The 16,858-nt window shown below is 45.4% G+C and overlaps 1 protein-coding gene across 2 annotated transcripts; it reads left to right on the plus strand.

The window, feature by feature from the left end:
- Positions 1 to 16,287, plus strand: ACTR1A (actin related protein 1A). Of its 2 annotated transcripts, XR_014563996.1 has the most exons (12): positions 22 to 172; positions 2,733 to 2,797; positions 3,163 to 3,238; positions 5,478 to 5,603; positions 6,322 to 6,446; positions 7,218 to 7,434; positions 8,191 to 8,283; positions 9,760 to 9,934; positions 10,654 to 10,715; positions 11,335 to 11,375; positions 12,163 to 12,848; positions 12,886 to 16,287. XR_014563996.1 is itself a non-coding variant. In XM_083738039.1 (11 exons), the coding sequence occupies exons 1-11, from the start codon at positions 125 to 127 to the stop codon at positions 12,263 to 12,265; spliced, it is 1,131 nt and encodes a 376-aa protein (XP_083594165.1). In that variant the 5' UTR covers positions 1 to 124; the 3' UTR covers positions 12,266 to 16,287. The 2 variants fall into 2 exon arrangements, 1 of the variants encoding a protein (XP_083594165.1); XM_083738039.1 differs by having other exon boundaries at positions 1 to 172; positions 12,163 to 16,287.
- Positions 16,288 to 16,858: the final 571 nt, after the last annotated feature.

Consider the following 16,858-nt stretch of genomic DNA (forward strand, 5'->3'; position numbering starts at 1 on the left):
ACAAGAAACTCGGTTTCCCAGCAGGCTTCGCTTCGCGTCCCGAGCATGCGCTTTGCCGCCTGCGCTGTCGCTTTGCTTTGGCATTGACTGAGGCGGCGGCGGCGGCGGCGCGCGGGCGCTCGCCATGGAGTCCTACGATGTGATCGCGAACCAGCCGGTGGTGATTGATAACGTGAGTCCGGCCCTGACTGGGCCCCTCTGTGCTGTGGTCCCCTGAGGAGGTGGGGGCGGGGGGGAGTTCTGCCGCGATCCCTGCGGGCTGCCGGGGCCTTGGACTCCCCCCTGGAGGCCCTTCGGCGCCCCCTCCTCTTCCCAGGAGGCTCCCCCTTCCTTTCCACCGGGTGCTTCGTGCACCATCACCTGCTTCCCGAAGCTGGTCCTTCTTGTCTCCCTTTCGATGACCCAGCCCGGGTTCCCATTGGCTGCTTCCTCTGCCAGTCAGTCGCTGGGCGGTGCATTGCGAAGAACAACAGAGCCTTAATTAAGGGGTAGTGCACGCCCTTGGGGCTTCTTCGTCCTCTGATTGGCTCCTTACGTTGCTACTCGCTTGGGTTTACCCACTCAAGCCTTCAGGACCCCAGCTTGTCCCGCCTTTTTGAAGTTCATTGGCTATTATTGGAGATTAGACTGTGCTAGTTGGTCTTCTTGACCCTTAAATTTCGCCTGGTTTGTTATGATTGGTTAGTGGTGGAGAAATGAGTATGTGGTCTGGTGATGTTCTTAAGAGTGTAGCCTCCTGTGATGCCTCGATTGTGGGTCCTGCTTTCCTCTGGAAGCCAGTGTCCATTCTTCCCAGCAGGCATTTCTGCAGGTAGAAACCAGTGTTAGATGCTGCCTCTAATTCCAACATGATGTGTTCTGTATTAAGAACAGTGCTTCCCAGAATGCCTTGGAAAAAACCCAGTTACATATTCCTTCGACACCTTTCTCCTGGGCCTTTATTCAAACAATAACTCTAAAGGTCTGGCAGAGGTGATAAAACAGGCTGACTTCAGCAAAGGGTTGTTTTTTTTTTACTGTCATGTGGTGGGTAAATTTTATGAAATAAAATACCAAAATGAGTAAGATTCCCTTTATTCTCCTTAATCACGCTGCCTCTTCTGACCTTTACGCTTCTCATTTAGAAGCATGAGCTTGTATCACCCACGCACACACCCAGTGCTTTTTCTTCATTCTGTTTGGCCTTGGGCAGTACAGTGAATTTTTCTGCACTTTCATTGCCTGTTTGCTAGTATGAGGGCTTAATCTGCCAATTTAAATATGTATATAAAGCTTCCTCTGAAATCTCTGGGAATGCAACCCTTTCTTACTAATGTTCTGCAATAATGGACTTTGTAGAGGTGCGTGCTAGGTAGCTTGTTAAAACTGACATTATTTCTCTCCTGTATCCAGTGTCTCCTAAATATTTAAATAGCTAATAGATGAGGGCATCATCAGAAGGCACATGACACAGCAACCTTGTTGAAGCTGAGCACATGTAGTCTTAGTCAGTGCCTGGATGGAGATTTTTGGGGTATTTTACACATACCACCTCAGGGGCAGAGAGTGTGATATATTAAATAAAAGATCATTTGGCTTGTAAGCTTAGTATTTTCCCCACAAAAAAAACACCACCACCATGCTGAGGAATCTCTTAAGGATACTGTGCTGCTAATGCTATTGAGGGACAGAAGAGCAGTAAATTAAAACTGTTCAGAAATCAGGAAATTTAATCAATGGAAGGTTTAGGGATGGAAAAGGATTTTTGTTCACTCCACCAAAACCTTCCCACCCATTTGATGGATCATGATCATAACACAGACATGTGGATTAGTTTGCAAGGATAATTTACTCCAATTTAACTTAAAAACAACAATAGGATGGTCCAAGGGCTTCTCTGGCTCTTTTCTTTTTTAACCATTGGAGGAAGTAGAAATGTTTTTTTTAAAGTAAATAAGCAAGGGATACCTTTAGACGATCTTGTAATTGCCCCATAATTTATTTATTTTTAAATTGAAAGGTGTGCAGATTTATTTAGGATTTTGCCTTAAAAATTGAATGGATCTAGGACAGAATGGACGTACTGGTCTACTTGCAAGCAAGAAACATGAACTGAATTAAGACTGTTCTGTACATTTCCATCTGGAATGAGGAATCTCTGGTCTTCTCACTGCTCCTGGACTCCAATTCCCATCAGTCCCAGCCAGCATATCCAGTGGTTAGGGAGGATGGGAGTTGTAACTGGGCAACATCTGGAGAGCCACTGGTTCTGCATCTCTGATCTACATTTTCTGAAGTACTTTGCATGCTGTTTTTCCAAGGGACTTGCAAAAGCAGATGTTGCCCAGATACGTGCAATGATTCTGTATTCTGTTAAGTTACTAGGACATAGGATCTTTGGCTTCAGTGTATAAGTCATACATCTGGTTTTATCTGCTGCATTATTTCTGTTTCTTGAATGCACTCTGCAACTTGACTGGACTGGATGAGAAGAGTGGAAATAGGATTTGCTCCCTCTGGTGGTCACTTACAACATGAACATTTCAAACACATTTACAGTACTATCAGGGAATTTTGGGGGTGTTTTGCCATTGTTTGCACAGTTTGGGATGGTTCCAGATAAATCACTTGTGCTACATTTAGGCTGATGCACTGTTCAGTTTATTTTTACCAGAAATATTACAGGAACTGAAGCACCTTACAATAATGGTCTGTTTTTCTATAATTGTCTTCAATTATTTTCTGCTCCACAGGGCTCTGGCATGATTAAAGCTGGCTTTGCAGGTGATCAGATACCCAAGTACTGCTTTCCAAACTAGTAAGTAGCTTGGTGCACAATTCTGGATTATATTATTGAGGCTCCATGAATTCCATATCCAGCACAGTGCCCATTGTGGAGAAGAGTAGGTCTTGGGTTCTACCCTGGCTCTGGGACTTCAAACCACAAGCTCTCAGATCTGCCCTGACTGGCCTAATACAGGGGTGTGGTGGAGCAGGATTCCTTAATACTAAGGGCTTTGAGATTCTCTGTAATAGCTGCTTGTGGGTTTTGTATCCTTGAATATTCTTTTCCAAACCGACCCTAAGTCCTCAACTCATAATTATATTATTTCTGTACTGAGATTTGTACTATTCAATCTATTCCTTGTGTTGTGAGATTATTTTTTCCACTATGTCTTACAGCGTGGGCAGACCAAAGCATGTTCGGGTTATGGCTGGAGCTTTGGAAGGTGACATTTTCATTGGACCAAAAGCAGAGGTAAGGCAGCTGTATTGTGCTCCTCTGTCCTTGGGTAAGGCACCTGAAAGGGAAAACCTGTCCCCTCTCTTTGGTTCAAGCTTACCATCACTTGCCAGTCTTATGGTTCTTCTGATAACAAGTTCAGGATTGGGACATTTTGCCCAGAATACCAGGTCACATTAGAAATATCTTGGAGTCTGAAGGCCTTGTTTATGCATAACAGAGCTTGCATAACATGTGCACATGTTTGTTAAGCAATAGGGCGCCTCTGATGTGTACAGTGGTGCCCCGCAAGACGAATGCCTCGCAAGACGAAAAACCCGCAAGACGAAAGGGTTTTCCGTTTTTTGAGGCACTTCGCAAGACGAATTTCCCTATGGGCTTGCTTCGCAAGAAGAAAGCCCATAGGGAAATCTCCGGGGACCTCTTTTAAATGCTAGCGGTGGGGAGCAAAGACTCCCCCCCCCTCTGGCCTTCAGAAGAGGTCCAGGAAGGCCGGCGGGGGCCGAAAGGCTTTTCTCCCCAGCCGCCAGCATTTTAAAAGCAGTCCGGGATAGCAGGGAAGCGCTTCCCGCTATCCTGGACGGCTTTTGAAGGCCGGCGGGGGGAGCAAAGACTTTTGCTCCCCCGCCGGCCTGCCGAAGAGGTCCAGGACCTCTTCTGAAGGCTGGCGGGGGGTGAAAGTCTTTGCTCCCCCCTGCCTGCCTTCCCGGGAGAGCAGAGAAACGCAGCGTGTTTCTCCGCTGTCCCGGACAGCTTTTGAAGGCAGGCAGAGGGGAGCAAAGACCTTTGCCCCCCGCCCGCCTTCAGAAGAGGTCCAGGACCTCTTCTGAAGGCGGGAGGGGTGCAAAAGTCTTTGCTCCCCCGTGCCTGCCTTCCCGGGAGAGCGGAGAAAAGCAGCGTGTTTCTCCGCTGTCCTGGACGGCTTTTGAAGGCAGGCAGAGGGGAGCAAAGACTTTCGCCCCCCGCCAGCCTTCAGAAGAGGTCCAGGACCTCTTCTGAAGGCTGGCGGGGGGCAAAAGTCTTTGTCCCCCCTGCCTGCCTTCCCGGGGGCTTTTAAATCGCCCTGGGACAGCGGAGAAGTCCTCCGCTGTCCCGGGGCGATTTTTAAATGCTGGCGGGCGGCAGCGAAGCCTTCGCTGCCGCCCGCCAGCATTTTAAAATGCTGTCCCGGGGTTTTTTAAAATGCTGGGGGTGGGAAGAAAAGCCCTTGTCCCCCCCCCCAGCCTTCAGAAGAGGTCGGGGGACAGACTGTCCCGGACCTGGTCTGAAGGCGGTTTCCATAGGAACGCATTAATTGATTTTTAATGCATTCCTATGGGAAACCGTGCTTCGCAAGACGAAAAACTCGCAAGACGAAAAAACTTGCGGAACGAATTAATTTCGTCTTGCGAGGCACCACTGTATTGTGCATCATTTCTGTTGCCTGTATAATTTACAATTCAGGCCCAGTAGTTGCTGTGGATTGGGGAACCTGTGGCCCTCTGGATGTTGTTGGACTACAACTCAAGCCATCCCTGACCCTGACTGAATATCTCTGCTTGCCAAAGTCCAGACCTGATCAAATCAGTGAAAAGTGAATGCACTAATGGAGAAGAGCTGATTTCAGGACAAAGTTCCTGATCAGTCTGACATGTGACCTGTCGCCACCTGACTCTTCCATGGTCCCTGAATTTGAACCGTGAACATTCAGAATGAAGGAAGGACAGTGGCTACAGTAGCCATCTTCATATTTGTCTCCTTGTTTCTAAATAGAAGAATAGAGATTCTCATTAATATTGCTTCCATACTGTCAATAACATACAGTTGTACCTCTGGATGTGAACGGGCTCTGTTCCGGAGCCCTGTTCACATCCAGAAGCGAATCTGCGTGTGCGAGGGTCGCAGTTCACTGCTTCTGCACATGTGCGTGATGTCATTTTGAGCGCCTGCGCAAGCGGCGAAACCTGGAAGTAACGCGCTACGTTACCTCTGGGTCGCCGCAGCGTGCAACCCGAAAATACTTATTCCAAAGCTACTTCAACCTGAGGTATGACTGTATTCCCTCCTGCACAAGAGGTGTGCAATTATTATTATTATTATTATTATTATTATTATTATTATTATTATTATGGTGCTGCTCAGTGGGGTTCCTGGAAAGTAGCTCCATTAAGAAATGAGCTACAAAGTCTCTGTGATGGACACAGCGGGTGATTCTTCTGACCTTCCTCTGATTGACTAAGTACCTTGTTTTGTTTTTTGCCTTTGCTTTGCCCAGGAGCACAGAGGCCTTCTTTCCATCCGCTACCCTATGGAGCACGGCATAGTGAAAGACTGGAATGACATGGAACGCATTTGGCAATACGTGTACTCAAAAGACCAGCTCCAGACCTTCTCTGAAGAGGTGAGCTAACTCTATATCCACAAGCCCCAAGTGGCCAAACAAAGAAAGCTCCCATATCTGGTTTGGTAGAAGTGCTTTGCACCCTTACTGCTTTCTGTACTTGGATTTTCCATTCTTTATCATCTATCCACATCATAACTATCCTGCATACAGCTCCCTGTATTCACTAACTCAAGTATTTACCAGTAAATATATATATATTAGGGATGTCAAGTTTACAGGGTTTTAAGATATGTTTGATGTAATGTGATTTCACTGAATTCTTAAAAATAGCTTTGTAAGCTATTGAATGTTGGATGAATGGGTAGTAAATAACCACAGAAAAGAATTAAAATGAAATAAGGCAAAGTTCATTGAATCAAAACTTAATGGAGAAGAGCATTTGCCTGGCCATTTGCTTCAACTTGTGTTGTTTTTCCTCGTGCCCACTCTGCATTTCAAATGTTTTTGCTTGACTGTTAGTCCCCTTTCACACGAAGCACTCTGGAGCATGTTACAAGGGGTGGGGCAAAAACCTCTAGAATGACAACTTCTTCAAGATCATTGTGAACCTGGCAAAATTTCCCTTCTTTCAACCTATTGCAACTGGTGACAAATTCTTCCACTGCCGAATAAAGTCTTGGGGTTGCCTGTTCATTGCTTTGGGAGACCTGGAAACATCCATATGATCACTGGCGGTACCCTACCCAGCCAAATCTTTTGTGTCCCCAACCACCAGCATCCCGTACTCCTGACGGAGGCTCCCCTGAACCCACGCAAGAACCGTGAAAGAGCAGCTGAAGTTTTCTTTGAAACCTTTAATGTGCCAGCCCTGTTCATCTCCATGCAAGCTGTGCTTAGTCTGTAAGTACTTTCCCCCACCCCTTTTGCTTTCTTGGAACTCTCTTTCATGGAAGAGAGGGCTATTAATGGCTACTAGCCAGGATGGCTATGCTCCACCTCTTTCGTTAATGCTCTGTTCCTTGGTTTCCCACAGGAATCTGGTTGGCCACTGCGATTATAGGATGCTGGATGGGCCATTGGCCTGATCCAGCAGGCTATTCTTACATTCTTTGGAGGAGAAACAATTTTTTTGCAATGCAAAACATGGGTTTGCATGGGGTCTGTTTTCCCTTAAGAAAGCGGGCTGGCCGGGGTGACTAGCTTGTGTAATCGTGTGCATTTTTACTCAGCAGTGGGCCGCATTGTGTTCAGAAGGGCTTACTCTCAGCTAAGTGTGCACAGGATTGCATCCTGGATCTTGTCAAAGATGACGTCGAGAAATGCTGGCTTCTTGACTAAATGAATGCTCAGGTGTCTATTTGTGTTAGAATTTATCACCATTGTTCGTATTCTGTGTCAATTCTAGTTTTGTTCTCCAGCCTATCACTTTTTCAGAGCGTATCTGTATAGTATAAACTTTCTCCCTTTGTTGTCTGGGCCAATGAAGTATCACCATCAGTATGTTTTTGTTTTTAAAGATAGCTCCTTAGTTCTAGAGAAGTCAGAATAAATTAAGTTGTCCTGGAGTAACAGTTACCTTAGGAAATGGCGTTGGGGAGCCCCATTAGTTAACGTTGACTTCCGCAAATTCTGTTTTGTGTGTGTGTTCTGAAACATATTTCCTTTCTGCAGTTATGCGACAGGGCGAACTACAGGAGTGGTGTTGGACTCTGGCGATGGGGTCACCCACGCGGTTCCTATTTATGAAGGCTTTGCCATGCCCCATTCCATTATGCGGATTGACATAGCTGGCCGTGATGTCTCTCGTTTCCTTCGCCTTTATCTCCGGAAGGAAGGCTACGACTTCCACACGTCATCTGAATTTGAAATCGTCAAAACCATCAAAGAGGTGCCTGGGTGCCCTTAGTCTTCTGTGGGAACTGAGCGCTGTAGAATGGGATGGGGTGCCACACCTGGTGTATCTCACCGTATCCGGCAGGGTCTGTGTCAAGATTTCAGGAAGACTTGGGAAGAGAGGGCTGCTGCAGCTGCAGATGCCTCCTGAAGCTGAACTTTGAGCTCCAGTGCAGAACTGCATTTTCCCTGCTCTTCAACGGCACCTTCCCTTAGCACTAGGTCCATCTCTCAGACAGAAAGGGAAGACCAATCTGTGTTCAGAAAAATGACATGATACATCCCTTCTGGGGCTATCCCTCTTCAGAACATAACAAGTTCGAACGCGCCTTCATGCCAGAAACTTTCTACAAACTAGCACATCCAAAAAAATGAACATAATCCTTGCTAGCTTTTGATGGTCAGAGAAGTCTTTTTAAAACCTACAAAAAGGGGAAGCTTTCAAACATGACTTCTCCCCGCCACCACTTTCTGAAGTGGTAGCGTTTTAGGAAGACTTCCAAACATGCCCATGTGCTGACACATATACATAGTGCAAACCCTTTCATACTAGATTTGAGAACAGTGTGTCCTCATTGAGAACAGTGTGTCCTATGCTTGGCATATTGTGGGAGACCTCTGGTTAGCAATCTCATGTATTGTGTCTGGGCCAAGAGTAATGTGAGTATTCTCACCAGTGTTTGTGTCTAGTGTGTCTTTTTAAAAAATGTGCTTGACTGACTACCACTCTCTGCTTGTCTTTCTTCCACAGCGGGCCTGTTACCTGTCAATAAACCCACAGAAGGATGAGACATTAGAAACCGAGAAAGCTCAGTACTACCTTCCAGATGGAAGCACCATTGAGGTTTGTGCAGAGACAGCCCTGTTGAAAGTCAGATGTTGCTAAATAAGCCTCAGTTATTATTCTACAGATCAACAGACTGGTTAGGAATTGTGGCTGTTGTCTGCCTTTAGGCCTGTGGTGTTCAACATAGGAAGTCTTCCTGTGAAAATTTCTGGAGGAAGAAAAAGCTCCAGCCCAAGTGTTTCAAGTGTTATAATTGGACCCTGAGGCAGAGTATATTGGCGTGTCCCTCCCTACCCAGCATTCTAGTTTTCTTGCCTTTGGTGGCTTTGTTCCTCCTCATTTGCTGTGTCAGCGAACACTGGTGAGGCTTAATGAATCCCCCTGGCTAACTGTGGGGAAGTTCCTTCTGTGGCGCAATGGTTCAGTGCATCTGACGGTTAATCAGAAGGTTGGTGGTTTGAGCCCACCCAGGGACAGCTGTGGGTGGGCAGGATTCCTAGATGACCCTCAAAGTCCCTTCCAGCTCTATGAGTCTATGATTGTTAACATGGATTGCAGGTGTGGTCTATTCTAAAACTCAACAAAAGTGTCTATTTATAGTCCGTTAAGTTCCCTTCTTGTTGATTTCCTAGGCATCATATCTGAAAGAATCTACTTTGCTAGCTGGGTCACTGTTGTTTTTGATTAAACTTGGGGAAAAAACTTGTTTCTTAACTTGATGGAATCTAATATGACAACGTTTGAGACTTGGCTTTGAGAAAACAGACTCTTCCTCCAATATATTTGTTTTTTAAAGTTGATAGACCAGCCCTGCAAACAAGCTACTAGTCAGTAACAATTTTTACCAGCTCACTTCCCTACAAATACGTATGTTAGTAATTGGTGGTGCCATCTCGATAGGAATGTTTTCTTCAATGGGAGAGCTTCCTTGAGTTTGTCTGCTCAAAAAGGCTGGAGTATATGACCTTTGGCTCTGAGCTTCTACAGGTATATCACTTCAGGCAGAGGGCCTTCTCAGTAGTGGCACCCGCCTATCTGACTTTTAGAAGACATCTGAAGGCAGTTTTTAGTGTTTAATGTTTCATTGCTTTACTATGATTATTAATATTCTGTTGGGAGCCGCCAAGAGTGGGAGGGGAAACCCAGCCAGATGGGCAGGGTATAAATTATTATTATTATTATTATTATTATTATTATTATTATTATTATTACTATTATTTCTCACTATCAGCACATAAAGACTACTTATATAGGAACAAGAAAGCCCACTCTCTCGAAGCTCTGTGAGGAGTAATTTAAGAAATATTGTAAAAATGGAAAGGAAGAAACAATTTGTTAGAAAATGTAAAGGCAATATTAAGTTAAGAATTGCAGGAGAAATAATCAAGACGGAAGGCTATCAGAGACGCTGAAGGAAGTCTAAATAAGGATATATGTATAATAATTTGTGTGGTATGTCTTAAAAATTTTATATGCTAAAAATTAATATATTTTTTTTAAAAAAGCCCACTCTCTCTTTTGTGCTGTTTGCAGATTGGCCCTGCCCGATTCCGAGCCCCTGAGTTGTTGTTCCGACCAGATCTGATTGGGGAGGAGTGCGAGGGGCTGCACGAAGTCCTGGTTTTTGCCATTCAGAAGTCGGATATGGACTTGAGGCGGACACTCTTCTCCAACATTGTCCTCTCTGGAGGCTCAACACTCTTCAAAGGTTCTTTCCGTTGGTTCTTTGCCTTTGGGGGACATGCTCGGTGCTTTGAGCTTAACTTGAGTCTCCTTTCTGTCCCTTCTTCCTTGAAGCTAGCAAGGTTTACATTATCTTCCCAGGAGTGAGGATGGGCAGAAGGAACTCCTTATGGTTCCTTTCCGTGGGGAAAGGAGAGTTCCAGAAAGATGCTGGTTTCAGCCCATTTGGAGGAGAAGGGGCTTTATATGCAGGCTGGGTATCTGAGGAAATAGTATCAATGGCTTCTCCTCATGTCTTCTATATAATACCAAAGGGACATCATTATTCTGCCCTGCTTGGTTTCCTTCCTTCCATTGCATCATTTACCTGAGATTTGTGGATTGACAACACCTTGCCATATAGTAAGCAATCCCCCACTTTCTGGTTCTCTTTCCAGGTCAGTGTTTCTGTAGACCTGGAAGCCTGAAGTATGCCCCAGCTTTTTAAATATTTTCTTTAGTGAGGAGTATGGGCATGAAATGGAGCACAGCGCCATCCATAGTGGAGGATGCAGGCTCCTTGTCATTACCAACTGGGTGGGAGGCAGGAAGAGAAGTGAAAAGATGGGGAGATTTCCTCCATTACTACCAAGTCCTGAAATCAAGCCATTTGGGGATGCAGGGCCTCCATCAATTGCGGGGGAAAGAAGCCAGAATCTTAATCAGCTGCCTTGAAACTGAAGTTGACTTTTGTCTTTGGTTCAGGTTTTGGCGATAGGCTTCTGAGCGAAGTGAAGAAACTGGCCCCCAAGGATGTCAAAATCAGGGTAGGTAGTGTTTTCTCTAGGCTTTTGCCTCTCTGAGGGTAACCCATGGTATTCTCAGCAGAACTGGGTCTCTGTGGAAGATGGGATTTGATCATCTCTATCTAGTGGGTGCATTAGTTGTTCAGTGTGAGCAGTTCCTCTGTTAATGGCCGTCTGCAGGGTCCTCTTCTCATGCTTGTCTTTCCACACAGCCCGTTTGCAGTAATGTGAGCAGCGGTATGGAGACAGCACTGGAATCACTTCTCTGTGCTTTTAACTCAAAGATACCCAGACACTTCCAAAAGCACTCATTCCAGAGATTTAGCTGTCCATTGCAACAAAACTGGCAGAGTCGTGTGATACCTAAAAGACCAGCATATTTATTGTGGCAAGCTTTTGGGAGCCAAAGGCCATTTTGACATATGCAAAATATCGTGGCTTGCTCTGTGGCTTCTGCAGTCGAAATGCAACCCGGAAAGGCTGCAGAGAGGCTCTCTACCCTAGACTGCAGACCAGTTGGATGGAGCATAGATGGGACTGATGGGAAGTGATGACAATAATATGCTAGGGAAGAACTTGGTGAGCTTAGATTGTGGAGAATACTGGCTCCATCTAAATCCACCTTTCTTTTATTTCTCAGATATCTGCTCCTCAAGAGAGATTATATTCCACATGGATTGGGTACGTACAGCATCAGTTCACTTGCTGCACTATGAAAGCTCTCACTAATTCAGGTGGAGGAAGAAGTGACTTGCAGCTAGTGCAAAGGGAGAATCTGGCCTGTAGTCATATCCAGTGTGGTGTGGATGATTACATTTTTAATATTATTGAATGTCTTACGCACCCTTCACCGTATGGTCCCAGGGTGGGTTACCATTAATAGAAAGAAACAAAAATAAAACCAGTTAAAAGTCATTTCCATTAGCTACAGCTAATTACTATAGTTGTAGAGTGATGTGGTGGCTCCTTTGGAGGAGGGTGAAACTGCACCACAACTTGAGGATGCTGCAGAGAAGAGGAGAGATACCCTAGCAGGGCAGTCTGGTGTTCTCCTAACAGGGATGGGGCAGGTTGCTGTTGCTGCTGTAGCAGCGCAGCATTCTTTATTGTGTCTGCCTTTGGGGAATCATTTCCAATTTCTTTGTCTTTTGATGAACTCCCACATATCTTCTGTAACAAGATTTTGGGGCATGTTGTGGGGTAGTGAGTTGATTCACCCAGAGCCCAGGAATCCATGGCGGCCTCGAGAACCGAATGCCACCTGGAATGTCCCCTGCACGTGCGCATGATATGAAAAGATGTAGGAGGGCCACCTCTCCTGGCATTAACGTTGAGAAACCTCAAAAAAAAAAAAACCCCGTCGGTTCTCCAGAGGATAGTTTGAATACTAGTAACTGTAGGAGAAAGGGAAAATAGCCACATGGCCAGCCGAGGCCTAGCTGACTTCCTTGTCTGGTCTTCCCCACAGAGGCTCCATCTTGGCTTCACTGGACACATTTAAGAAAATGTGGGTTTCGAAGAAAGAATATGAGGAAGATAGTTCCCGGGCAATCCATCGAAAAACCTTCTAGCCTGGCAGCATTCTGGGGTCTCCTTGGAGCGTCGTTCCTGTTCTCGGCTCACTTTCCTGAGTCAGTGTCTGAGGAGCTCCCCACTGGTGTGTATGTGTATGGGTAGATGAGTGCCAGCATGCCCTGGACTTTCCCGAGGGAAGGGAAGGCTGGGGTTTCGGCTTGACTTTTGATTGGTTTTGCAGGTGGCAAGTGAGAAATTGGAATGAACCTGTGGGCAAGCTCTGTTCCCTTTTCAGCTGCCCATAGACTTTGTTCTGGGGGTGGGGAGGGGAGTACATTTGTGTCGCAGAAGATGGCAAGTATGGCTGTGGAGCTGAGCAACTTAGCAGGATGAAAATGAGAGTGCGGCAAAGCGGCCAGTGCATAGGGCTCCCAATGACTGGTGGAAGAACATGGGCCACGTTGAAGGTCTGTCATGGAACTCTGAGCACAGCAACTGATTACGATCCCGTTCCTCTCAGTTGCTCAGCAGTCGTTTTTTAGATGGCCAGTTCATCGCCTCCCCCCTCTACTTTTAGAATTCTCTTGCACACAAAAGAGGATAAGCACATTCCAAGCTGTTACAAACCCATTTACGGCAGTGTGTGTGTGTGTGTGTGTGTGTGTGTGTGTGTGAGAGAGAGAGAGAGAGAGAGAGAGAGAGAGAGAGAGAGAGAGAGAGAGAGAGAATCTGTAGTATGGTGTGTGAGAATCTGGACCACAACAGGATGGTTGGAGCAGTTAATTTTAGGAACTAGTTTGTAATGCATGGTGTAGAGCAGAAACACCCTTCCCTTTTTACGCTAGACAGTCCTTGCATTGGCATCTGGTGATGAGACAGTCGTCTGTCATGCAGCCAAGTGCCCAGGGCCACTCTGCAATGTGGTCTCATTCTCTCTTCCTTCTGCCAAGCCCCTCCCCTGCTTCATGTGTGTTCTCACGGTTTACAGTGTTCATTCTTTCCGAAAGGCCGAGGCTTTATGCCCACGTCACAATCCCCGCACAAAGGGGCTATTCAGCCACGCTTCCTGGGAAGCCCCGTAATTGCTCTTAGAATTTATTTATTGAAACTTTTGGTGGTAACTGATCTACTAACTGGGCCCAACGTTAGTTTCCCCCATTTTTATCTTTCCTACTATCTACTACACGTCCTGTTTTAACATGTGCACCGGCACTGGGAATACCATACTTGCTTAGTAGCGTTGGGTCAGTCCTGCAACTATCCCTGCTCCTTAGAGTACCCTGTTACTTTTGGAGTGGCTGTTTCCATGAATGCACCGCAGGATGAAACAACAAACTCTGTTAGAGCTCTAGGAGTTGAGTAAGAGGCCTCCAGAGGGAGGCTGTCATCCCAGAGTTAATTGTTAAGTCCTTTGACTGCTTCAGTACTGCTACAGAAATGGAATGGGAAAATCATCTGCTTTGAATCAATTTTTTTATTCTTTTTTTAAAATATACACATTTGGTGCTTCTTATTGTAAAGGGTTATTTTTGTTGTTTTAATGCTGCTGCTGAAAACCAAATATTTCACATTCTTGGCCACTTAAGTGTTAGAAGATGAGACAGCAGGAAACAAGCATTTTGTCTCTCTGTAGGCAACAATTGGAAGAGAAACTTCAATAGGAAGCGAGAGTGCAGGGACTCAAGAAATCGAAGGTGGAGGCAAAATATTGTCCTGTTTGTTACCACTGATTGATTTTGAATGTGGACCCCTTGTGCTTTAGCTGCAAACTTCAGTTTTGCCCTTCAACTCATCAGCTTTCTCAGAAAATGTCATGAGGATTAGAATAGGCCATTTAGTTTGTTAGGAGGAGCCCGAGCCCCTTCAGTGCTCAAAGCTGCAGTTGTTGTCTGGCCTAAGGGATGGGGACATCTCATAACCTCTCCTACACAATAGATAGGTAGTTAAAATGCAGTGCAAATTTTGTGTATTATGCAACACACACACACACACACACACACCCAGTGTTAAAAAACCTTGCAAATAAAAATGTGAGGTGATAACAGTGACAATATAAGCTTTCCTAGTCCTTCAGTCCCTTCCTAATTTTAAAAGCAGGTGCGCCCTTAGGAAGAGTAGCTGAATTGGAAGTTTTTGGCTTCTCTATTAGGATAACAGGCTTACACTTGGAAAGAAAGTGGATGTATATCTGAGCTAAGCAAGAGCTGGGCCACATCTACCTTTCCTCCATTCTTTCCAGGACACCCTTCTACGTTTTCCACCAGTGCTTTCCCTGGGAAAACCTGCTCTTTAGCAACCTGAGTTTGTTTGCTCCAATTGAGCACTAAAGAGCAGGTTTCTGCAGGGAAAGCTACAGGGCAAAAACCCAAACAGCCAGACACAGAGCTTTTGAAGTGCAGACCTGTGCCTGGAAATAGTGGAGCAAAAGGCAAGTGTGGATAATCCCCAAGAGAAGTTGTAGCTGGTCTTTCAAAGACAGACATATGCTACTTAAGGGCATTTCCCCTCCTGCACCTCCCAAGAGGATGTGCTTGGGCAGAGTAGTACCATTGGTGGGTCCTGATTAGGATCTCAGCAGTATTCTCTTCTCTTTAGTTCTAAGTAACATGGCCCATAGGTGATGTATCATGAAGCTTCCCCAAGCAGGAGCGGGCAAGACTGCCCAGACAGCAAATGCTGGGGCAATGTACATTTTTTCAGCACGTGAGGACATAGCCACTGAAAGCTAGCACAGAGCCATATTACAATATTACAGTGAATGATCTACTATAGGTTTTATCATCTCAGATGTCCCTCTTAAGACACATGCATGGCCAGGAGACCCCTCTCTCCCCTACTTCTTAAGGCCAGGGCTGGGCACCTGTGGCCTTCCAGATGTTGCTGACCTTCCATCAGGCCCAACCACCATGGCCAAGGATTAAGGATAACGAGAGCTGTCCAGTAACATCTGGAGGGCCCAAGGTTCTCCTTCCCTGCTTCAGACAGTAGCAGTTGTATTAATACATCTTCATTGAACCAAGCCCTGTAGGTTTTTCAACTGGAGTAAAATGACATTTCTCCTAGAATGAGCCTAGCAGCTAATGGTTTTGAATGGCGTCCAGATCCTGTTTTACTAAGCTACACCCGAATGTAAAGGTTTGTTGCATCCCTGAATGAGGCCTTGAAACTGGTCTTCTCTGGCAGTTCCTATTCAACTTAGCTGCTTGGGTTTTCAGCCTGGGTTCAAGCAAACATGCTTTTGCTATCGGGGAGATGAAGCTTGAGAAGCAAGTAGATCTGAATGTGATTGCTAACAGATTCTTTGCTTTGACACATGCTCACTTGGTGGCAGCTGCATAAATCTTGTTGGGGTGTTTTGACCAACACAGAGAGGAGGTCTTAGTGTTGATTTCAGTGGAACAGATACCAAAGGGGTCGTCCTGACTATTAGCATCTCCACTGGCAAGATGTACATCCATTAGGGTAGCCCGAGATGTTTATGGGAGGGTCTACAAATCTTACGCTCTTCTGCCATAGGTAAAAGAGAAGGGCCCATATTTTTTGCCTTATACTAGAAGAATGTCATTGTGTCTGACCTGCCTGATGTCTAAAATACCTGCATACTCAGTTCAGGCTCTTCTATAAAGGCCTTGATTCTCACAGTTTCCACCAGGAGTAGAGCTTTTACCTCCCCCCCCCCCCAAATAACTGTTTGAAAACACGTTTTGTGTTAATGAAATGTCTAAAACAATGACAGCCAGTGCATGTCAGCTTCTACTGGTAGACGTGACAGAGCAACTCCTAGGTTAGTGTCATAGTCTGTTTCAGGCAATACATAGGGGAGGAGAGAGAATCCTAGAACTGTAGAGTTGGAAGGAACCCTGTGGGTCATTAGCCCCCTCCTCTCTGGTCCTTTGTGTTTTTTCCTTGTTTTTCCGCATCAGTTATCTGAAGCAGCAATGTTACACAATGAACAAACTGACAGGTGCTTCCTACAATCTGGCATTGGTTCTATCAGGCTGACATTGTACTTTGCACAGATGTGTGAACCACTGCTGGGTGCTGCCCAATGTACTTAAATAAAGTTGTTAATATACAATGTGTAGTCTGTTTAATGGGGTCGTAAAAGATCTGGAATATGAGCAAGTGCCATTCTCCTTACAGCTATGGCAGCTTACTCAAGATCAAGGTCGTGAAGATGCTCCTTACAATAGGTGCCAACATTTAGCTTACCTATTTGTTCAGAACAGATGTTCCCTAATTCTTCAGCTAATTACTTCTCCTTTATACTAGAACCTTTATTTATGGGCTTAATGTAGAATAAATTAGTAGTAGAGCTCCAGGACTAAAAAGGGCAGTTTGGCTTAGAGTGCTAGTTCAAACAGCAAATGCAAGGAATAAGCCAACATGTTTTCCTCTTGTAATTCTCCATTCTAGCATGGATTTTGTACTTGTGCAGAGAACAGACCTGTATGTAACATCCCATCTTCTCTGCACACTTGGTCACCATCTGCCTGGGATGGATAATCTTTTTTTCAGCTCAAAGTTTCTATTATCTCAGGGTCAGGTTTCAAGAGGCCACATGCCAGAGCAATTGGTGTGATTCTCTTTTGTATAGCAAGGGGCATTCCAGCCGTGAAAATGGCTTTCCAACCAAACAAGGCATTCTT

Source organism: Podarcis gaigeae (assembly GCF_964106915.1).
Source record: "Podarcis gaigeae genome assembly, chromosome: 5".
NCBI lineage: Eukaryota > Metazoa > Chordata > Lepidosauria > Squamata > Lacertidae > Podarcis > Podarcis gaigeae.